General features: G+C 39.6%; 1 protein-coding gene across 2 annotated transcripts; it reads left to right on the top strand.

Annotated features, from left to right (window-relative positions):
- Positions 1-24,207, top strand: IFT52 (intraflagellar transport 52). 2 transcript variants are annotated; one of them, XM_032954850.2, is made up of 14 exons: positions 1-101; positions 1,867-1,991; positions 5,430-5,517; positions 8,212-8,341; positions 10,761-10,836; positions 11,857-11,928; positions 12,852-12,978; positions 14,362-14,448; positions 15,180-15,248; positions 19,023-19,177; positions 19,567-19,654; positions 21,619-21,727; positions 22,091-22,236; positions 22,575-24,207. In XM_032954850.2, exons 1-14 carry the CDS (start codon positions 75-77, stop codon positions 22,611-22,613), a joined length of 1,338 nt encoding a protein of 445 aa, XP_032810741.1. In that variant the 5' UTR covers positions 1-74; the 3' UTR covers positions 22,614-24,207. The 2 variants fall into 2 exon arrangements, with proteins under 2 accessions (XP_032810741.1, XP_032810742.1); XM_032954851.2 differs by having other exon boundaries at positions 52-101; positions 1,867-2,048.
- The last annotated feature ends 566 nt before the right edge of the window (positions 24,208-24,773 follow it).

Below are 24,773 nucleotides of genomic sequence, written 5' to 3'. Positions count from 1 at the left end.
ACAAGCGCGGTTTTGGCTGCCCATGCTTATTCGTAGTAGGATTTGTGTACAAGGGCTGCGGGCGCGTCAGAGACATGAACATGGCTCCGAGCGGCTCTCAGGTGGGGGAATGCCGTAAAGAAGGCAAAAAGTGTAACGATAACAAAATTAAACATTTAACTATAACAATGCTAACAGTGCCGAGCATGTGTTCTCGCGGCGAACGTTTATGTTGAAGTTTCGTTTGCGGATTAAGTCCGGTGAAGCTGCACACGGGGTGGACAAGTGGGCCTCGGCCGAGTGCAATTAGTGTTACAAACACAAACTATTACAGGAAAGAGAACACATTAACACAATAAAATGTTGCTGCTCTTACGCCGCGCATTCAGCCCATCGGTTGTGTGCACTAGAGGCTATGCGGCACAGCTTTGAGGGGGTTCGTGCGTGAGATGGCTACTTACGATGCGAAAGAAATTCAACGCACATGCAAAAAGATTAAAACATGTTTTTTTTTAAATATAAAGTTACGGTCATGGCGCCAGAGTCTGATTTTTTGTTTAGTTTGTTGTTCTTGCCTCGCGCCTCCGATTAGCACAGCTTGCTACGTACGGTGCGAAAGAAGTTCAATGTAAAGCACATATTCTTAGTTTTTTCGGTAAAGTCACGTTGAAGAGAAACAACAAAATAACAAAATATATATAAAACAATAAAAAATTCTCACGACGTTTGAGTTATGGTCGAAACGTCGTGAGAATTTTTTATTGTTTTATATATATTTTGTTGTTTCTCTTCAACGTGACTTTACCGAAAAAACTAAGAATATGAATTACTGCAGTCACGAAAGCTTTAAATCAAAATGTAAAGCACATACTTAGATGTCTTGTGAAGTCACCAGTCACCAATTCGGTTTAAGGTCCATAATACAGCGGTTTTTTTTTTACAAAACCTGAGGATTTCTCCACAAATCTAGCTGTCCGCCTGATGGTGCTAGTTATAATTACTGACGAAACGTCGTACTCCGATTGTAAATATTGTGGATTTGCTGTTCAACACCGGTGTGCTGTACTCGTGACGAATTGCCACGTTCTGTTTACGTGACAACCCTTACTAGTTGGCTGTGTCGGGGGTGGTAGTGGGTTTTAACAACATATTTATATATTTACGCGATCTAACACAAAAACCTCTATTATGCACATTGTTCTTGTACCTCCTGTCGCTTGTGTGCAATAAAATAGCAGTACCTGTTATTATATCCATTGATGTATGGTGACCTGTATAGGCATGCATTTAAACAATGTATTAAACCTTACTAATTGGCTGTGGCGGGTGGTGGTGGGTTTAACGACATTTATATTTATGCGATCTAACCCAAAAAAACCCGTTTATATTGGATGATATTGGTCTCAAAAGCCTACGTGTTAAACTGTTTTTAATCTGCCACAGTGTGCCGCGAACTACAGGAGCTGTCGCAAACCGTCAATGATCTGCAAATTGCAGGGATTCGTGATTAATTATTGGAGTGCCGCTTATTGGATTTCTATATACAGTAACCTCAATAGCGTTTTTCGTTCTAGAATTGGCTTGTGATATTTGGTGGTTATTCCATAGTGGCTTTCTTTTTTTAAATCGGGGTTTAGGTTTTACTATTTTAAAAATTTAATGTTGAAAAATGGTAAAAATGTGATCTTCATTGAAATAAAGGTGTTGTTAGTAAAATGTATATATGAGGGCATCCCACCCTTGAATCTGAATTAGCCTGGTATTTACAAGCCGTTTAGTAACTGTTGAATTCAGTAACATAGTGTCATTGGTGACAGCAGTTGCGTGTGAGACACGCAATATAGCAATGTCGCTGATGGAGTCTTTGTGTGTGTTTGCACTATTCAGGCCACTGAAAACAAGGAGCAACGCAACACTGTCATCTTCAATGCCTCAAAAAGGGAACTCTTCTCTGCCAACTCGGGCTACAAAACGCTGCAGAAGCGACTGCGAACCAACTGGAAGATACAAACGTAATGAACACGACACTTTAACTAGTTCTAAGTACTCGTAGTGACGTGGAATTTCTGGTGAGTGGGCCAGACCACAGAGCCACTTTGCACAATGGACTTATGATTAGACCTGGAGTGAACTGGCTGTAAAATAGAATTACAAATAATTACATACTTAAAAAAATCAGACCATTAAACACTTAATCTATTTTCTAAAAAGACTCACTCCATCTTATGTTAAAAAGTACATTATAATATACATTTTGGTATATATAACAGTTATTAAAAATGTACCAACAAACTATCTAATTTACCAACGTATGTTGCAAAATTGTAAACGCTGGAAAATTTCAGTAAGGAGTCACTACCTACTGGGACTCCCATGTCATGTTTTTGTTACAATACAGCACACCTATGCATTTCTTAAATGCCAAGTTTTTTTAAAACTTTAAATGTACTATCGTATTTACCAACGTCATATATTGCAAGACTGTAAACACTGGAAATTTTCAGTAAGGAGTCACTACCTACTGGGACCCCCATATCATATTTTTATTTATTTATCAAATGTGCCTCATACAACTATAAAAACAAACTTAATCCTGTTATGTAAACACATACATAAAAATCCACCATGCCATGTTTTATATGTGCATTCAGTGACAAAAGGGTCTAACAACAACAGTGTTTTCAAACATCCCCATCAAATTAACATATAAAGCATTGTATTATGTTAATGTGGTTTTATTTAGAATGCAGTGATTTCTGTACCTTTTTAAAATGTCAGCATATGACTGTAAAACCATTTGCTCCATTACTGTTTGGCAAAATGACAAAGTATTTGCATCCCAATTGAATATCACCTCTTTAAATGAAGGACATTTCATTGAATAGTCAAGTAGTGAGTATACTGGCAACTAAGTCAGATTCTACAGTATGCAGTGTCATTGGTACTGTGGAAATTTTACAGAATGCCATGCTAACAGTAAAGCTGACCTAAAAGAGTATGTGATATCACATGTAAGAGCCAGTCACTGTGAATCAGTGTAATAGCCAAATCTCAAATTTGAATGTTACCTAGCTTGTAAAAACTACCACTAAAACTACGGTTACATTAGGTATATTTTGCCAAAGCAATTATACTTCACGATGGGGGCTCATTCTTAACTCTTTCGGTAAAGTCACGTTGAAGGGAAACAATAAAATATATATAAAACAATAAAAACAATTATTGTTTTTATTGTTTATATATATTTTATTGTTTCCCTTCAACGTGACTTTACCGAAAGAGCTAAGAATATGAATTACTGCAGTCACGAAAGCTTTAAATCAAGATGGGGGCTCACTTAATTTTCAATTGTGAAAACCGTCCCTGTGGAAACCTGAATAAAATAGATTATTTTAGTCAATAAAATATAATGTGGTCAGCTAGTCATAGTGTTGTCAGATGTATTGAAAGAAAATTAGTGGAATTTGGCTACATCTATGGCATTAAAGTTATGTGCTACCTGCTGTACATATTGGATTCAATGCCCTTATTACCTTAAATCAACAGAGAAGTGCTGAAGTCCTCTGTAGGCCCCACCCCTTCTTTCGGCAACAAACCTTTCCTAGTTAGGCCCCGCCTCATTCATTTTTATGTCACGCTCCATTACTTCTTAGCCCCCACCCCTTTATTAGGCCCCACCCCTACGTTATTAGGCCCCATCCCTACTTTAATCGACTCCATCTTTTCCTTTTTCAGACCCAGTCCTTGTTCATTAGACCTGACCACAGTCTTCCTTATAGCACCGCTTGTCATGCTGGTTTAACTATGTCATAATTTGTGTGTTTTTCCATTGCTTAAGGGCTAATAATCAAACTGAGTGTTTTTTTGTAGCAAAAAATATAACCAAGTACATTGAATTATGGTGTTTGTGTGCCAGGTGTTGAGGTGGATATGGAGTCAATTGAGAGATCCCAACTCTAGGGGTTAATTTTCTTCCATGTAAAACTGATGCAGTATATCAGCAGAATATAATTAAACAATGTATCTCTTTCCATTTAACGAAATGTCAAAATGCTATATGCAAATATGTAAAAAAACAATAACCAATCTACGTAGTAAGAATAATTGTAAACAAACCATACTGTAAACGCAATTAAGCCATTTAAATACTTAGCAAGGCAATAGATCATGTCTTACTAGTAGGTAAAGTTAAAATAATCATGAAACAGCAATATTTATAGTAAACAGAAAGAGTACTTACACATTTGTCAATGAACCAATGTGTGCATCAGATTTCTTCGCAGTGTAGGATGCCAATATAGTAATTCTACACAATTGGAAATAAGAGGTATTTCTTAAGGTTATTTATATGTTTGGACATAAGCATATTTAATTCTCGAAAATAGCCAGACTTTAACGCATACAATTATTTCTACAATAAGTGCAGAGATTGCCACGTGTTCTAATCCAGTCAATTCTAAATTGCTGGGCTATTGTGCCCCAGGTGAAAGATTGCAGACCCCCTTAGTTGAAGTGGACACAGCTGTTTTTACACGCTTTTTATTAACTCACTCCGTCTGTTGTATCCTCAAATCTTGTAACTCAATTTTAACCCACTTTCCAATGTGGTATTGGCTGCAAACTTGGTATACTTGTGTCATACTGATGACAATACTATATTCTATCATAAAAAAATAAATATTTTTAAACATTATTTTTGATATGTTATGTTTCTGCTTGGGTCTATTTGTCCACGCTCAACTAAAGTTGGCTGTAAATGACCACGGCCCCTTACGTTATGGCAAGCTCCGGGCCCACTTGCTGGAGTCGTGGAGTTCTGCCATTACTAGATCACAGTACATTTAATGAAAGCGTGTTTTTTAAAAAGTTTTTTTTTAAATATTACTTATTCACTACCTTATTCCTGCCTGAACTTGTGGTCACTTTGAAGGTGTCCGTTTTATTTTTTGTTGGTATGCATTACACTGAGTGGACACGTGATGTTTTGAAAACAGATGCCATCTAACGAGCCCGGTGTGTACACTACACGCATTCATTTAGCAAGCAGCTTGCCTAGTAACATACCTATGCACATCACAAGAGCTGGTGGCATTGATTAGAAGGTTATGCAATAGCATGAAACATTGCTCTTTACTTGCCCTTTCACCACCTGGCAAATTTATACTGAGTTGATGGTTTTATTTCCTAGAGTCTCGTAATATATGTGAGGATTTTCCATAGCATAGGATCGTCTATAAAGTGTATATTCATGATCATGTAATTTCATTCATACGATTTTTTTGTGGAGGAATCATTTCCAATCACTCCAAACCTTATAAAAATTTAAATAATTAAATATTAATAGTCCGAACACCTACAAAGCACAGCATATTACCTTTACAGGTGTGAGCATGTATGGTCATTTGATCCTATTAATTATGTGTCCATTTTTCTCTCTTGTGATGGCTCAGCTTGAAGGATGAGGTGTCGGAGGAGAAGCTTTTGGGAGCTCGTGTGTGGATCAGTGGAGGCCCACGAGAGAAGTTTACAGCAGCTGAGGTACACCATTTAAATTATAAAAACGCTGACAAAACTCTGGGTACAGTAACAGCTTTATTTCCGTTCATCAAGTTGGGTGGCTCAGTATATATTTGTGGTGAATTATGTTTTTAAATGGATAGGAAGCTTGACACTCTCAATCCAGTCATCATCGTTGCACTACACTGACATTGTGCAATTTATCCACTATGTAATATCTGATACAAATGCAGAGCGATACTCAGGCAACTTCACGTAAACAGAACTAATACAATTGTAAGGACAGTACGGCTCCCTAATTAACGTAACGGGAACAGACAGGGTCACGTCAGGGTAATGTGGTACCTAAGTGGTTGCTAATGATGATTGATGGGACAAGCGTTGACAAGGTCGCTTGAGGGGAAGCACGGGACCCAACGGTCTTAAAGTGTAATAAGGGCAGAGATTGACAGGGTGAGCGAGAGTTCGGGAATAGGGGCGTGGCCGGGTCGTGAGAGGGATAAGAACCGGCGCGAACCGGACCTCGCGGCTCTTGTTGTGGGGAGTCGTCGCCTTGGAAGGGGTCGTCCTCATCATCCTGGAGTAGGCACCGTGTAGTCTTGAAGGGCTGGAGTTACGTTGTCTCCGAATAGAGTTGTCTAATTACCCAAGTGTATATAGTCACTCGCGGTTACTCGTTAAGGTGTCAGCGGACTGTATTCGTAATAAATATACATCAAAGAACAAGACGGTGTCTCTTGAGAGCTACATTACACAATTGTCTAAAGAAGTACTCAAATAGTAAATGTTGTGGATTTTCTTTCCGACACACGGGTGGGCTGAAGTAGTAACTAATTGGTGTTTTGCTTACTTGACAAATCCCTTACTAATTGGCTGTGTCGGGTGTGGAGGGTTACCGACACATTTATACTTACTCGATCTAACCCAAAAACCTTTATCATGAATATTGGTTGAGAAAGCCTACGTGTTAAACTGAAGTATCACTGTTCATTCTTTTTGTCCTTTCGTGTCATCCAGTACCTGCATATAACCAATACCTATTTTAGTGCATAGATTGTAGTTGCATCATTTCAGAATTCGAGCACAGACTGCATTCTATTCAAGTCAAAATGCTATTTTTGCCAGACAACTACAAGAGTATAAACTTAGTTGCCAAGACCAAATCACATGTGTGTTATATCTCAAGATGCTAAGCAGGATTGATCTTGGGTAGTGCCTGGATAGGTGACCAACATGCACAAACAAGTTGTCTTAGGGCTGCAAGGCTATGTGGTGGGCAGAATAGGGCAGTGCAGCAAAGTATCTTGTTTTATTGTACACATGCTTCCTGCCTTCACAAACCCACACTGACTTACATGTTGAAGTATGGTCAAATGTTCTCCGACACCTGTATAATGTGGGGAGACACTCATCCAGCAGTTGATGGACAAAAAGGACTGGATATAAATTTAGTGAAATGCACGCTGGGAGGTATTTGGCCACAGACATGTAGTCTGGAGTTTCAATGGGAACAATGTTAGTCTGATGGCCTTGGGAGTTGGGCTTTTGCCAGTTTTTCATACATTTACTGGTTTTCACTAAACTGATGGGCAACACTACACATTTCACCCACCTCTTTGACAAAAAAATGTAATGCAGTCAGCCGCTATGACGTTTAAATATATTAATCCTATACAGTTGTGTGACCAGATGGAGACTTTAAATCTCCAAGATTGTGTGATGGTAATAAGGGTGGACTGCACCAGTCAATAAATGGGCTTCACTAGTTTTTTCATGTAATTTTTGGAACTTAGGGTACTGGCCTTCATTAAACCAGGTGATATCCCATTGAGGTTATCGAGGGACAGTTATTTTTTCAGTTTCAAGTAATTTAGAATTTTATGACATACATTTAGTCGCACGTCGCAGCAAATTATATTACACGGGCTGTTATGTCTACTTTACGACAGACTTCCCACAGTAGCGATACACCATTTGATGCAAGACAGTATTTCACCGAATTGACTTTTATTCTTATACTTTCTAAACTGCCAGAACTCTTCATTTTCACAGCTAATCATTTAAAAGAAAGCACTTGGCCTAATTTCATTGCACATCATTTATTTGTGTTTTGTCTCTATAACCATACGCTGAATTAATTGGTGATTACATTATTAACGGCACACTGTTCTCACTACGCATAAAAATACTTTGTTGCTCGGGGAGGCATACAGTTTGTGTGTGCCAGTTTCAGAAACACTGAAGCTTATGTCTTCTGCAGCTAATGAGAACCCACATCATCTGGATAAGCATGCAGGTTGGGACAAAAAGTCAAACAAACTATACTCATAATGTATCATGTATGCTGCTTCTCACACTTACGCAGCGACTAGCTTGGCCATGTAGGTATTGACAATTATATTTGAGGCATTTACACCGATCAAATCTTTATTTGTATAAATGTTGGGTACTCTTTCACTTTTTCAGCGTACATGGCTAATGTGAAAGAAGCTACATTCAAATTGATGGGGACTACATTGACAGTTGTAAAGCGCAGGCGGAAATATATTTGCACCATTATCATTGACAACCATTGATTTGTGACTGGATACATGCTAAAGTTCTGCACAATGTATGTGTTTTGAACTTCTTTCGCACCATAAGTAGGCAGTGGCCCTTGTTTAAAATAATTAACAATGTAATTATGCATTTTTTTATTATCCCTTAACCTTTGAGATTGAAGCACTGAAGAGGTACCTGGACAATGGGGGCACGGTGCTGGTGATGCTGGGTGAAGGAGGGGAGGCAAAACATGATACCAACATCAACTTCCTGCTTGAAGAATTTGGGATCATGGTGAACAATGGTATGAATTCATCTGCCAGAGTGCTTACGCGCACACCACCTCGCAAGACGTTACATCTGTTCTCTTTTCTTTGCATTGGCTACCAGTCAAGTATCGAGTAGATTTATACGATCCTGCTGCTGACCTACAAGGCTCTCGGTGGGTTAGCCTCGCAAAATTTGCAGGAACTAACCGATTTTTTTTCTGCAATGATGTCCCTGAGATCTTAAGATCGCCTTCTCAGTACTCCGAGATCAAGGCTCTGTTCCTGGGGTGAATGGCCTTTTGGCAGTGCAGCTCCCAGAGTATGGAACACTTTGCCCTTGGTAATACGACAGAGTCTTTAGAGCTATTTAAGTCCTATCTTGAAAACTCACCTCTCTAAATTGGCCTTTACCCTCTCGTTCTGGCCATTTACTCTGGTTCTGTTCGTTTCCTGCTTTCCATACACGGTGCATTGGGACCTACATATGAAATGCACCTCATAAATGTAAATTATTATTGTGACCTATAGTAAATGGAACAACAATGTCAACTACATAATTATTCACAACATCACAGGACAATTGCACTGTTTAACGTAATAATTGCAAGACCCTTTGCATTTACTTGAAGTATACAGTGAGGGAAAAAGTATTTGATCCCCTGCTGATTTTGTACGTTTGCCCACTGACAAAGAAATGATCAGTCTATAATTTTAATGGTAGGTTTATTTGAACAGTGAGAGACAGAATAACAACAAAACAATCCAGAAAAACGCATGTCAAAAATGTAATAAATTGATTTGCATTTTAATGAGGGAAATAAGTATTTGACCCCCTCTCAATCAGAAAGATTTCTGGCTCCCAGGTGTCTTTTATACAGGTAATGAGTTGAGATTAGGAGCACACTCTTAAAGGGAGTGCTCCTAATCTCAGTTGTTACCTGTATAAAAGACACCTGTCCACAGAAACAATCAATCAGATTCCAAACTTTCCACCATGGCCAAGACCAAAGAGCTCTCCAAGGATGTCAGGGACAAGATTGCAGACCTACACAAGGCTGGAATGGGCTACAAGACCATTGCCAAGCAGCTTGGTGAGAAGGTGACAACAGTTGGTGCGATTATTCGCAAATGGAAGAAACACAAAAGAACTGTCAATCTCCCTCGGGCTGGGGCTCCATGCAAGATCTCACCTCGTGGAGTTGCAATGATCATGAGAACGGTGAGGAATCAGCCCAGAACTACACGGGAGGATCTTTTCAATGATCTCAAGGCAGCTGGGACCATAGTCACCAAGAAAACAATTGGTAACACACTATGCCGTGAAGGACTGAAATCCTGCAGCGCCCGCAAGGTCCCCCTGCTCAAGAAAGCACATATACATGACCGTCTGAAGTTTGCCAATGAACATCTGAATGATTCAGAGGACAACTGGGTGAAAGTGTTGTGGTCAGATGAGACCAAAATGGAGCTCTTTGGCATCAACTCAACTCGCCGTGTTTGGAGGAGGAGGAATGCTGCCTATGACCCCAAGAACACCATCCCCACCGTCAAACATGGAGGTGGAAACATGCTTTCGGGGTGTTTTTCTGCTCAGGGGACAGGACAACTTCACCGCATCAAAGGGACGATGGACGGGGCCATGTACCGTCAAATCTTGGGTGAGAACCTCCTTCCCTCAGCCAGGGCATTGAAAATGGGTCGTGGATGGGTATTCCAGCATGAAAATGACCCAAAACACACGGCCAAGGCAACAACGGAGTGGCTCAAGAAGAAGCACATTAAGGTCTTGGAGTGGCCTAGCCAGTCTCTAGACCTTAATCCCATAGAAAATCTGTGGAGGGAGCTGAAGGTTCGAGTTGCCAAACGTCAGCCTCGAAACCTTAATGACTTGGAGAAGATCTGCAAAGAGGAGTGGGACAAAATCCTTCCTGAGATGTGTGCAAACCTGGTGGCCAACTACAAGAAACGTCTGACCTCTGTGATTGCCAACAAGGGTTTTGCCACCAAGTACTAAGTCATGTTTTGCAGAGGGGTTAAATACTTATTTCCCTCATTAAAATGCAAATCAATTTATAACATTTTTGACATGCGTTTTTCTGGATTTTTTGTTGTTATTCTCTCACTGTTCAAATACACCTACCATTAAAATTATAGACTGATCATTTCTTTGTCAGTGGGCAAACGTACAAAATCAGCAGGGGATCAAATACTTTTTTCCCTCACTGTAAGTCTGTCATTCATAAAGCCTTTTTCCAAACTTGGAACTTGGGCACAAACTTAGAAAAAAACTAATCATAGTCACCAAATAAAATGATTTGCTCTTTGCCTGGATTGCAATGGTGCAATTGAGGTATATTTGGTAAAAACGTATTAAAATGTAGTTTAAACATGTTAAATTATTATGCAATATAGATTATGTAATTTTTAAATAAAACGGTTCTGTTTTACCAACAGATGCTGTGATACGAAATGTTTACTACAAATACTACCATCCCAAGGAGGCCCTCATATCAAACGGTGTCCTGAACAGGTAAATTACTACACTTGTCTGCTTGAAAGTTGGAGATCTATTGCAGTGGACAGATATCTTTATGGAAAACAAAGAAAGTACTTAGTCATGCTTATGTTGACTGATGAGAGGAGTTGCTTTATTTTCAAGGATAGATCTTGGATTGAGTGCCCAGAATGTTTTCACGACTCTACAGATTGTGATGGAAATAATGTTCATGGATATACCGTGTCCCGCATATAAATTTACCATTTGGGGAGTAACCCTAAAAGTTAGGAAAATAAAATAGAAAAAAATTGAAAAATGCACTCTCAAAGCTATAGCATACAACTTGCTTTTAGTTGCATTGCCATGCTGCGCTGAAAGATGCCAGACAATCGCAGTTTAGTACTGTACAGTACTCGTGGTAAATTCCTTTTTACGAGTGTCATGCATGTAAAAGGTCACCAGAATACCTGGAGAAAACCTACATATGGGATAACACTCAATAGGTGATATTTATGAGCTCATGGATCAATTTACTGTATTGCCATAATTTGGCCTCCTGCAACTCAACAAATTTGGGAGTCTTACAAATCCACAGTTATCCGTAAATATTTGCCTCCAGAGCACTGGATTTCAGATGTGTGCTACAAGACATGGTGTAACAATAAGCGAATTAACATTCTGCTTTAACAGTACTCACGGGAGTAGCATTGTGGTACTGTACTAAGTCTTATTAATTATGAAACAGTTAAAATCTCATCTTTATACCAAGCAAAACAAAAATGCCCTAAAGGCATGTTATTTCCATTTTATTACCATGTGAAGTATTAATGCCCAGTAATAAAACATCTACGTAACCTTAGAACAAATGTATACATTATTTATTACATTGGTTGAATGTCACGTATGAAATGCCTTGTTACTAAATTTTCCCCTGCCGATTTCCCCCCTCTATTTGGCACCCCCTGAAATGTTATGCTTGGTTAAAACTTTGAAGGGAAATTAGATCTACTGCTGAATCACGTGTTTTTGCATTGTATGCTTGGTTTGTTTTAGGGAGATAAACCGGGCAGCCGGCAAGCCGGTTCCTGGAGCAGGGGATGATGAAAACGGCGGCCACATCTCACAGTGAGCCGCTACCCTTTCCTCAATCATTGTGTTACTTCTTCTTTGGTTCTTTCGGTAAAGTCACCACGTAGAATGAGAATAAAATAATAAATTGATAAAATAAAATAACACAATAAAATTCGCACGACGTTTCGGCCACAACACAAGCGGCCTTCATCAGGTGAAGGGACGAGACTGTCTGGAGGACAGCGCTGGAGCGAACACAGCCAAGCTTTAAATCGAAATTGTGTTACTTGTATATAAGTGAGGAACAATGTGTGAATTGAAATTAGATTATAAGGTTGACATTCCATGTTCTATTTACCTATTTTTGTGCTTTAACCCATGTTAAATTTGGCCCAAAAGTGCAGAGATGGTTGGATAGATGTGGTGGCTGATGCTTTACCATTTTTGGAAACAATTCCTAGGCTAGGTTGTCATATTTGTGACTTGATGATGTTAGCTTGGCAATGACATTAACTTTAAAAACACTTGAAGGCCCCTTCATGTTAAACATTATTTGCCAGAGACCTTAGTAATTTTATTTAAGAAGACGTGAAGTTGTTATTAAGTAGAGTGCATTTTTAAGCGTGATATTTGTTTTCTGTCATAGGCATGTAAGATTATGAAACGTAAATACCATTGCAATTTAGAGTACTTACACAATTGAACAATGAACTGGATATATTTTGCATTGCAATGCAAAGATACAATTGTTTTAATGATACATTTTTGGGCAGCCCATAGCACTTATGTCACACGAAGTAGTTCCAGTGCTTAAATTATGTCATGTTCTCAAGTACATTTTGGCAAAACACAGTCCTCGTTGATGGACATGACAGCCCAGGTTTTGCTAACCTCTGCTTGTGATCTGTCTGCATCGAATATGTTTTTGAAGCGGTTGTATTACCCACCCACTCACTCACCTCCCTTTCCACCTCTAGGGGTTTAACATTTGTGTACCCATACGGAGCAACCCTGAATGTCATGAAGCCGGCAGTGGCAGTGTTGTCTACGGGAAGTGTGTGCTTCCCACTTAATCGGCCTGTGCTTGCCTTCCATCACAACAAGGTGAGCACGAGTCCAGAGCAGGACCAATGGGAGGATACATTGTAGTATAGTTAGTACATGTTCAGCCTATTTGCCAATTCACTGCTGGATGAGAGCCTCCCCACACCATACAGGTTGTGATGTATATTTGCCCATACTTCAGTGCATGTTGACATTGGGGAGCATAGAAGCATATAAACAATACTGCTAAGGTTGTTCTGCACTGACTCTTGCTACTCACAACATAGAACTGCAAGTGTAGTTCATAGCTTCACATAAATCTGTAGCTTTAATCAAAGACTTTCAAAGTTACCGCATTAAGAACATTGCCAGTTTAAAACAATACACAAAAGCGTGTAAAAAGCACACAGTCTCTTGTGCTTATGGAAAAACTGTCAGCATTCTCTGAGTAAGTACATTGTGGTCATCTTGTCTTATGTCTCCATCAAAATAAATTTGAATGAATGTGACCAACTGACAGGCAACAGTGACACAGATAGACAACATTAGACCAGTTTTGTTCTTATTAGGACGCAACAGCACAGTTCAATATACAGTAAAACCTTGGATTTGCGAGCATAATTCGTTCCGAAAACGTGTTTGTAAACCAAAGCACTCGTATATCAAAGCACTCGTATATCAGTTGTGATCACGTGACGCTCGGCAGACAAAGCGTATACATACTACTCGTATTGCAAGACCCTCGCTCGTTTATCAAATTAATATTTATTTAACATTTTTGCTCGTCTTGCAAAACACTCGCAGACCAAGGTTTTACTGTAATCACCAATGCTCACAACTGCAAAGTCTGCCTTTGGAACCATATTTGTGGAGTCCCCACTTCGACACCATTGAGCAGATGAACTTGGCTAATATCAAATAATAATACCTGCATATGAGAGAAACCCATAATAACAGAAAAACGGTGCATGTTGGAACATTATGGTTTTCCAGCCAGCACTTTTATTGATTTGAAGCTTTCGTGACTGCAGGAATCCATACTCTTTGGTTCTTTCGGTAAAGTCACGTAGGTATAAAATAAAATAAATCACGACGTTTCGGGCACAACACAAGCGTCCGTCATCATCTAATTATCTGACTTTACCGAAAGAACCAAAGAGTGTAGTACTTTTATTCTTTTGTGATGGGTTTATCTCATCCATTACATATTATATTTTTTTGATAACATTGAAATAGATGCTAGAAGTAGCTAGGTGTCTCATGAGCATATTTGCTATACCTGATAAATGCAGTGTTTGATCATATTAATGAATGTCCCAGCTATAGTTTTATTAAAATTGCGAAGCTGTAACTTAACTTCAACATAATGTATTAACTGAACATGCATCGACATTTAAATAATTACAAAAACTGAACCTGCAGAATTTGTTTTTCTTCAAACAGCAAAGTGGAGGGAAGCTTGCTGTACTGGGCTCATGTCACATGTTCAGTGATCAGTACCTGGACAAGGAGGAGAACAACAAGATTCAGGTAAACACTCTCCTCTGGCATGTGTTTGGGTTCAATAATAATGATCACGCTCAGAGCCAGGATTTTATTGTGTGGCATTGTTCACAAGACAAAGCTCTTTCAAATTACAATGCTGCCACCTGCTGTATGACCAAAGCCATTACACTTGTAATATGTGCATTAAACCATGTGTGTGAGAATCATTTACGATTTATGCAATGAAATAAGAATCATTTTACTTTACAGTTCGGTGTATGAAGTAAACCAACCTGTATAAATGTGAAAATATGTAGATAAGATGGTAAAAAATAAGACGAAACATATTTGATTCTTAAATTGTTACCTTGAAACATACAATTTCATCAAATTACTGAGGCGAGGCTGTAGGCAGTAAATAGTTACATGCCCACTTACATTACTGTCACTTGCAACCTTTCTTGGGCAAAAGGGAAATAATAGAATAAGTACACGTCTTTAAGCAGAAAAGGGCCCAATGAGGTGCATTGTCTGTTTTGCAAGTGAGGTCTTGCAAATGGTAGTTTTTGCAGAATAAAAAAAATGTGATTTGACTATAAAAATACCATTATGCCTATAAATCAATTTGACTGATCCAGCACAAGTTTATAACCATCAAAAGTGCATAATCACTATTCATAGGACTTCTAAATATATTACTGCATAGATCATACAAATCAAATAACAACGTGTTCATGATTTTTGCTGTTTCTTTCAATCCTTAAACCCTTTAACAGGATGTTTTGATGCAGTGGCTCACAACGAAAGATGTTCAACTCAATCAAATTGATGCGGAGGACCCAGAGGTATTGACATTATACTCCACTAACATATGTTACACTAGTTGCTTAGATCGTGGCAGTGAAATGGACATGATATAAATGTTGGCGGAGAAAAACATTGATTCAGAAACGTTTTTTTCCAACCAGTACACTGGTGGGGAAAGCGCAGTTCGCAAAGACCAATACAAAACATTTCCTACGACCATGGAAGTGCACTACGATGTCACCAAAGCCATGTCGCATTGCTACCTGCTCAGCTATTTTCTTCGCTATTGTGAGTGAGTAGAACACATTTTTACTCTGCTCCTTCAAGCATACTCTTTGGTTCTATTCGGTAAAGTCACGTAGGTAAAAAAATAAAACAACAAAAATCACGACGTTTCGGCCACAACACAAGCGGCCTTCATCAGGTGAAGGGACCAGGCTGTCTCGAAGACTGCGCTGGAGTGAAACAGAGCCAAGCTCAGACTACGACCTTTAAGCTGTGTGAGAGGGATTAAGGTGCCTCGACAAAGGAATTAGCATAAAACATTTGCATTTGATTGGCGGACTTAGCATGATGAAAGGTGTAGCACACTGCAGTGCACCTTTAAGCTGTGTGAGAGGGATTAAGGTGCCTTGACAAAGGAATTAGCGTAAAAATTAGCATTTGATTGGCAGACTTATCATGATGAAAGGTGTAGCACAGTGATCGGCACCGGCAGTGCACCCGCCTGTGCTGTGAAAGTTTGGGGTACCACTACTTGAAAAAATATACTGTACCAATGAAAATTTGTTTAATGTTTGGTTCGATTTAGAACATCTTTCCAATGGTTGCTTAATTTGAAACCATCTTCTCCTTCAAGCATATTGACTTTAATTTTCGATTTAAAGCTTTCGTGACTGCAGGGATTCATCTCCTTGGTTCTTTCAGTAAACATAAATACTTCAATGCTAAATTCTTCTGTTGATATGTAAACTCCTTTGTCAAGGCGCTTTGCTCCTCCCACTCAGCTTAAAATACGCTGCCAAGCTTAGCAGTGTTCATTGGAGCGCTGTCTTTCCGACAGCTCTGTTTCTTCACCTGAGGACGGCTGCTTGTGTTATGGCCAAAACGTCGTGATAATTTTATTTGATGATGTTTTATTTTTATTATTTCTCTTCTACGTGACTTTACCAAAAGAACCAAGAAAATATATTGACTTTATTGGTATTTTATATATTTTCTCTACAGTTTTTCGGCACGGGGATGAAGCTGTTATTTTTTCACACTGAAGGGCCCTCTTTGTAGGCAAATGTAGTAGTTGTTGGTGGCTGAAGATGTAACTTCAGAATCACTTGATGATGGTGGAAATTTAAAAAGGCACGAAAGGCAATCTATGTTAGATTTTCTGCTGGCCACGCAGGGTTGCTGATCCTCATGAGCGGTGTGGCTTGTGCCTGCAGGCTGACCACAATCCACATGGGTGCATGGAATGTCAAAGCCTGTCTCTTAAATTCTGGCAGACTCCAGAGGAGCAGTGGGCAGCCTGCTGTGCTTGCCCACCTCTTATAAATTTGGCAGATTCCCATGTCCTTCATGGTTCATTCCACAAGAGTGGTCTCCACATCCTAGGCATTGGCAGCCTCAGTTTCGATTCCTAAGATTTGTAGGGCATCCACTTTGGCTCACCCAAAGGCTTTCATTAAGCATTATAGACTTGACAACGAGGCCTCCAATGAGGCTAGGTTTTGCAGACCAGTTTTGACTGCAGTAACTCAGACCAACTTCAGTTAATAGCTCTGGTATGGTGGCACTTATAATGTGATGGTGTGTATGTTCATTTAGTATAACATTTGTTGGGGTGCTTGTTGCTCCTGAACTTTTGTAATTCTAACACACACACATTGCCACATTACCAACCCACCCTTCCTCCTTACTATGGGGTGCAGCATTATCGGTTGTGTTCTCCTCTGGTTGTCTTGGAATTTCTGTTTGTTTCTGAGGGAGAGGAAGCTTGCCTTGATAGCACTTTGAAGTCCAAGCTGCCTCCCCTACCCTAGTGTATTGGTTCGAATCAATGTAATATAACAACAATTCTGCTATAGTTAATTTTGTGTCCAATATGGTCTTCGGGTATGTGCCACTGTGTACGTTAGTTGTGGGGAGCAGTAGTGTAGTGGTTAGCGCACTGCGCTACGAAACCCGGCAACGCGGGTTCGATTCACGATCATGGCCATCACCAGTGACGATTATCTCAACCGGTCCTGCACCTCCTGTAGGTTGACATAACTGCAAATTAGTACCTGGTACGGTGTGTAAACATCGCCACTTAAGAGACAGGTGGCTGGGCATGGTGCTAACCACCAACCCCTTGTTTGCCATGCCAGACTTCATAGGTGCTCTCTAACTTGCTGTTACAGTATGTTAAGGCTATATTGGAGATCTTTGTGTTAGTATAACAGAGTATTCTTGGTTCTTTCGGTAAAGTCACGTAAATAGAAGAAAAAAATATAATTTAATTTTTATAATAAAAATAAAAATAATAAATTGAAAATAATAAAAGCAAAAAAACCCACATTAAAAATTAAAATAGTAAAATAAAATAAAAATGTAAAATAAAAATAAATACATTTAAAATAAAAGGAAAAAACACACGACGTTTCGATCGCAACACAAGCGGTCTTCATCAGGCGGAGAGAAAAGAGGGGGCAAGCCTCCAAATGTAGCTGCTTATAAGGGCTTCCAAAGTGAGTGGGTGGGGGAAAGAGCTGCGCAAGCAACACAAGCTGCGTAAGCAGCGCGCTAATGCAGGAGCAAAACAAAGGGCGAGTTGGGGCGGAGGAGAGCTTGTGCAGCACAAACAGCATGGGCGGGGCAACCAGTCACGCAGCGTTAACGTAGGAGCAGACAATGGGGGGGGAGGAAGGGGGCAGAGACAGGGGGAGAGAGAGGCAGAGATGGGGGGGGGGTAGAGATGGGGGGGGGGGGCATTGCACCTCGCTACACACATCCACACTGCTGACGGTAGAGGTTGACAAGAAAACACAAATCAAGTCACGACCCAAAGTGGTTGGTGACATCTTTCCAATGATTGCTGAGTTTAAAACCGTCGTCTCGGTTGAAATTGTGTCTGTCTGTATATATATATTTTTGTTTTCTATTTACGTGACTTTACCGAAAGAACCAACAATATGAATTCCTGCAGTCACGAAAGTTTTAGTCAGTATAACAGAGGTTCATGGGCGCTCAGCACTGCATCGAATGCTTCACCATTTGTTTTAACAAATTCCTTCATTTTATCTAAGTTATAAGGATGCCATGTTTTATCGAGGAATGAGAGAACTCTTTAAATGTGGATGAATTTAAATTATTCCTGATGACATGAGCCCATCTTGCAGTTAAATATAATTAGTGTATTCTTTTTACAAGTGGTAAGCTACCATACTCACCAATTACATTATTTTTCCATATAATATAACCACTGTAGGCACCTGTACTATAGTAATGCATTATTACAAAATAGAACATTTCAAAATAGGTTTACCTTGGGTCAGTACTATAAAGTCTTACTTCCAAACTCTTGTTAAAGGTATACTTTGCTGCAATATCTGGCCTAGCCACGAGATGGAACTTTCCCTTTACAAAGTGAAGATTCCCTTTCGGGAATGGAATTATCTGTTTCCCACCTGATGATGGACGCTTGTGTTGCACCCGAAACGTCGTGATTTATTTTATTTTATACCTACGTGACTTTACCGAAAGAACCAAAGAGTATGGATTCCTGCAGTCACGAAAGCTTCAAATCAAGATGGAATGATCTCTTCTTCTCTCTGCAGATCTCGGACTACAACATGCTGCCCGATACGGGAAAGTTGGCTGAGAATCTGCGTGTCTGCCTGCAGGAGAGCGATGAGATTCCACGCGATTTTACCACCCTCTTTGACATCAACACCTTCTCCCTTGACATGACCTCGCTGCCCAAAGTTATTGAGTCAGTGACATTTACCTTCTCTTGTTTGAAAGTCAAGCAACATACAGATTCACATTGTATGTAAATGCAGAATGGTTTCACATATTCCAGCTTCAAAACTGAAGCAGGGTTCAGATGAGTGGATGCGTAAAATATCTAATGCTTTTCCAGTGCCAGAACAGCTATCATCACTGCATTGATTCTACAGAAGTTGCCAGAAATAAAACCAGGTTCTCTTGTGTAATGACTTTCGTAGTAACTCCTGGTGATGACATCAACAATGAAAATAAAATGTAGTTTTGCTGCTTGCTTTGTATTAGGTTTACTTTTAAACATATTTGATACCAGTATAAAGTGTGTGTTACCCTATGGCCTCCATTATTCCCAATGCATTTTGTTGTCTTTTCCAGAGCTTATGAGCAGCTAAACATCAAACATGAATCACTTCAGCTCATCCAGCCGCAGTTCGAAACCCCACTGCCACCCCTCCAGCCAGCTGTAAGTACAAGTCCATGCAAAGAGTACAAATTTTGGCTTTTATCAGTGCTAATCACTGTCCGTTAAGTGCATGAGAGTGTGTTCAATGTTTTTGTTTGTAGGAAATACATAAAATACATTTTTCATAATAAAGGTTTTTGGGTTAGATCGCGTTTATTTATAAATGTGTCGTAACCCTCCACCACCCGACACGGCCAATCAGCAAAAAAAAGTGTCACGTTGACAAAAGACAAATAATTCACTACTTTAGCCCACCGGTGTGTTGAAGAGTGAATCCACATTTACAGTTTGAGTACGACGTTTCGCTGGTAAATACATCCAGCATCATCGGGCAATTTGCTGATTGGCCATGTCGGGTGGTGGAGGGTTACGACACATTTATAAATAAACGCGATCTAACCCAAAAACCTTTATTATGAATAATATTGGTCGCGAAAGCCTACATGTTAAACAAAATACATTTTTATTGTATTTAATGAGGTCGCATCTGAAGATGGCGCATAGAACAATGGGATGCCCGTCATAAGGGAAGTCAGCCATAAACAGGTCTTTAGCCTGAGCTTGGGACAGGCATTTGGCCTGTGGGAAGCAGTACCAAACTACAGGGGCAGCAGAGAAGAAGGAGCAACGTTTAGAAAACCTTGGTTACATGAGAGGAGAGCACGTGAAGGAGTTATATAACAAGGGGGAGATAGATGGACCGAGTCCGTAGAGGATCTTGAATATGGTGAGTGTATTTTGTAGTTGATGAGAGACTAGATTGTGAGTTAATGTATGTGTTGAGTAGCGTGATGACGTCAGGGGGTAGTGGGATGACATCATGTCACGGGTAATGTAAGGGGGTACTTAAGTGGGACCCCGTGACGTGAGCGGGGTCATTGTGGGAGCCCGGGATGGAGAGCATCTGAAAGGAGGTCTCTCCTGCTCATGACCGGACGGTGTTGGCTGATCCCCCGTCCGGGTTCTACGAGTAGGAGAGCCGAAGATATAGCCAGGGGTAGGGTTTGGAGAAGTCTGTAAGAGCCGGCTAAAGTTACGTGGGGTGCTGCCCTCCTCGGTCGGGCGGTGTTGGCTGAACCCCCGTCCCGACTCGCGTGAGAGAGCCCAAGAGATGGCCAAGGCTAGGAACAGATAGAGCCTGAGGTCCGCGTGAAGGACCGAGTGTAGGGACACCTACCTCTGGTGTGGATTGTTACCCCTTGTGTTAATAAACCGGCGCAAGCCCTTACTTGGAGTTCTGTCTCCGAGTTGTTTACACTACACAACAGATGTATTGGAGTATTGGGATGATGTGGTCTTGTTTATAGTTGTGGTTGAGTAATATTGCAATGGTATTCGGCTTATCTGGAGTTTAGAGGTGAGGGATTTTGGAACGCCATAGATAAGAGTTGCAGTAAAGTCAACAGGTGATAAAGGCAGGCAACGAAGTGGTAAAATGCAGATGGTTTTTCTGTTGAAGGTAAAAGGAGGTCCTGCAAAGTTGAGAGATAACTTGAGCTTGGGATTGATGATGGCCCCAAAATCACCACCAGTGTAATGCAGTTTATGATATGTAGCCTTGAATTGGAGTCTTTATTTTGTATGGACATTTTGCCAATGATTACTTCAGTTTTAGCAATGTTTAGCTTGAGAAAGTTGGAACTAATCTGAGATCGCATCAAAGCAGGATGTGAGAGTGGACATACTACACCTACATAGCCTTTCAGGGTTGCTCAGTAGCCTAGTGATAAGTGTGCATTTCACCGAGTCAGTTTGCATAAAATTTACAAGTTACTGTTACTTCTCGGTCATTACTATATTTCTTTACTCTTAAAAAATCTTTGTTAAAGACAAACATTTTTTACAGAAGGCCTTGGCAGTCAAATGTAACATCCCAATTTTGTCTCCTTTACAAAGGATGTAATTCGTTTGAAAGTCATTCTCACCTTATAACATAGAGGATGTTTAATTCAATTTGTACGCAGGTGTTTCCACCTAATTTTCGAGAACTGGGGCCCCCTCCACTGGAACTTTTTGACCTGGATGACGCATTTTCATCAGAGAAAGTCCGTCTAGCACAGCTCACCAATAAATGTAAGCGCTGCATCTCACGTAGTCACTGTGAAGGTCATATGTGGAAACTTATAAATTGTGTATTCCTCAAGACACTGGAATGAACTTGCACCAAAAAATAAAATTTTCTTTGCCCTATATGGCAGAGACTTTCTTACCAAGGCTTCTTAAAAATGCCCAAATAATGGCTATTCAGTCCTGTATAAAATCTAGTAAATATCCATGTGTTGTCTCGTATGGTTTAAAACTAGTATTTTTAAGGTAGGAAATAGATGTGGTTAAATGTAAAATTAATAAACACTATACCTGAAACTTAACTACTGCGTCTGCATAACTAAAAAAGTGATGTGCCATAAGTGCTTTACTGTGTGATCGGTGAAACAGGCACAGATGACGATCTGGAGTACTATGTTCGGAAGTGCGGTGACATCTTGGGTGTGACGAGCAAGCTGCCAAGAGAGGCACAAGATGCCCGCCATGTTCTGCAGCATGTATTTTTTCAGCTTGTTGAGTTTAAAAAACTGAACCAGGTACAGTGCCATTTTAACGATCGAGAATGTCATGATTGCCATCTTTCCGAACACCTCCAACCTCTACTCTCGTAATAGTCATCTTCATAAATTATCTTATCATCAGCAATTTCTATGACCAACTTCACCATCTTCAATGGTGTCCTAATGACTACAGTTATTAAGTCTATATATTAATGGAGAACGTTGACTTAAATGTAAGCTGGGTTTTGCATGGATAAAAAAGTATGGGTACACATTGGGCATATGCTGGGGTTAAATGTGAAAGTTTGAATCAGATGATTCTTGACAATCTAATTCAGATGTATTTTTCTTCACTCTGTGCCACAATTGTGCAGGAGCAGGACATTGACACAGCAGAGCCATTCCAGAACTAACGACTGGCCGTTCATCATCCAGTCACATCTGCTGGGCAGCAGGGCCTTCCAAAGCTCTCTTTGAGCACCACATTTTCTCGAGTAATGTACAGTTCCGTTGTTCATCATTTGGAAGCCGACCAGACAATCCTAATGATCTCTGAAGGCACATGCATAATTGTGTGTATTTGCGTGAGAGGAGCAGTGGTATAGTTGTTTGTGTGCTTTCCTACTAATATCGTGACCTGGATTCAAGTCCTGGTTATGGATAATATCATTGGCAAATGTTATCTGTTGTGGGCAGAACCTGATTCAGCACCGAGAAGACAGGCATTTGGACGTGTTACTTACCACATCACTCTGACATTTGAGCCTGAGCAGGTGCGCAATAACAGCACTGGCCCTAACATAACGTATGCTTTTTAGGAAAATGTTTGTCTTTATGTGAGAAAAAGGCACGTTTATGCTTGTATACAAACATGCATAAATCAAAACATTGCAAATATCACTTTTAACCGAGTTATACTGTCATGTAAAATGGTTAATTTGGTCAATTTACATCTTTTTACGAAATATTCCCTGTGAATTAGACATTGTATTGCTGGACTTATCCAATACAACCAAGTGAAAAAAAAATATGCACACCGCTTGACATATGTGCATAGAAGTTGACAAGTTAATTACCCTTCAAACTGCCAATTTGATCCAAACATTCCACCCAAATTATATTGAGACTGAAAGAGATATGAGACGTTCAAATAAAAATTATGTACAATGCATGGTAAGTATAATTGTAATTGGTACCATTTTTTAAAATGCAAAATGAGTTTTGCAAAGTGTGAAACATCACAATATATAAAATTCTGCCTTTCCATTTTCATTACCTTCATGGAACCCTGCGGCTGATTGCCTAAAACACTTGACGTTTATTGTTTTTGTTATTTTACATTAGTTATTATAAACTAATGTAAAATGTCACGGTGATTTACTGTATTTCCTGGAGGAAGGCACAGAGAAGAGATTGCAAGTGTGAAAAGCCACACTATTGATTTCATACATTAAATTGCAAGTACTGGAGGTAGTTTTTTTTTAATCTGGCAGTCTACCACGGGGTTTTACAAATTCTCCATGTGAGTATGTCATTAGTTTAAACTTCAGCACTAAAAGTTTTGGATGACTTGGGAGTGTGAGCCACTTCACAACTTGCATGCATCTAATAGCTATGGATGTGAAGAATATAATTATAGTACTGATCGAAAAGGTAAATTGTTTACGTTATTAAGCAGTGAATATTGCATCAAGTTTCACAAATGAGAAGTTGTAATTGGTCATGATTTGAAATGGTACAGGACAGTATTCAACAAGTAGAAGCACTGCACGGTATAGCAATCTGAATGACATTTAAATTATGTTTGTCATCTTGTATTGTGCATTATTTAATTAAACGTGTAGGATGGTGCTTTGCTAGACTGTTGCATTATGGGTGGCTTAACTTCTGATGGGTTGTAAATACATTTATAACTATAAGTGTGGAATGTTGCACCATATTCGAATACTTTAATACAATTATCTTTGCTATATATGCATATATTTATAATAAAATTCCTGAATCAAATTTTGTGTGTGAGTTCCCATGTATACTCTGCCTGATGAAGACCCGCTTGTGTTGCGATCGAAACGTCGTGGGTTTTTTGCTTTTATTATTTTCCACTTATTATTTTTAATTTTATTTGATTCAATTTTATTATCCGTTATTTTAATTTTATTTTCTATCTACGTGACTTTACCGAAAGAACCAAGAATATGAAGGTACAAAATGTTTTGACAAAGAGATTAAAAGTGGTTGCACCAACCCCGAGTTAGGCTTGTTTTGAAACCTTGCTATTATGCACTCATATAGATGTGTGACCAAATCACCTGGAATGTGCACAATTTGTTAAAGTCTCAGAAGTGACCAAAAGACTTAACATGTAGTATACGTTGTGGGGATAGGTAGTGGGCAGCAGAAGGCAGTGTAGCAAAATATGTTTTACTGTTCAATGCTCCGATATGCTCCCAGCCCTCACCAGCCCACACTGGTGTGTCGGGGTCCTCCTCCAGGAGTGGATTGACATGAAAGGTTGTAAATATACACAATTGTGCGGGTATTTAGATATCCTATTTTCAATATAGTTTATATAA

This window comes from Petromyzon marinus, chromosome 15, assembly GCF_048934315.1.
Source record: "Petromyzon marinus isolate PM22_M1 ecotype Great Lakes invasive population chromosome 15, UKy_Petmar_22M1.pri1.0, whole genome shotgun sequence".
NCBI lineage: Eukaryota > Metazoa > Chordata > Hyperoartia > Petromyzontiformes > Petromyzontidae > Petromyzon > Petromyzon marinus.
Note: the sequence above shows the minus strand (reverse complement) of the source record. Positions and strands in the feature narration are given on the sequence as shown.

Bases quoted from the DNA above. Each gene is read 5' to 3' on its own strand.
- IFT52 (XM_032954850.2), top strand. From the start codon at position 75: ATGAACATGGCTCCGAGCGGCTCTCAG. The intron at 11,929-12,851 runs GTGAGCCGCTAC...TTCCACCTCTAG, and splicing joins AACGGCGGCCACATCTCACA to GGGTTTAACATTTGTGTACC. The intron at 19,178-19,566 runs GTCAGTGACATT...TGTCTTTTCCAG, and splicing joins TCGCTGCCCAAAGTTATTGA to AGCTTATGAGCAGCTAAACA.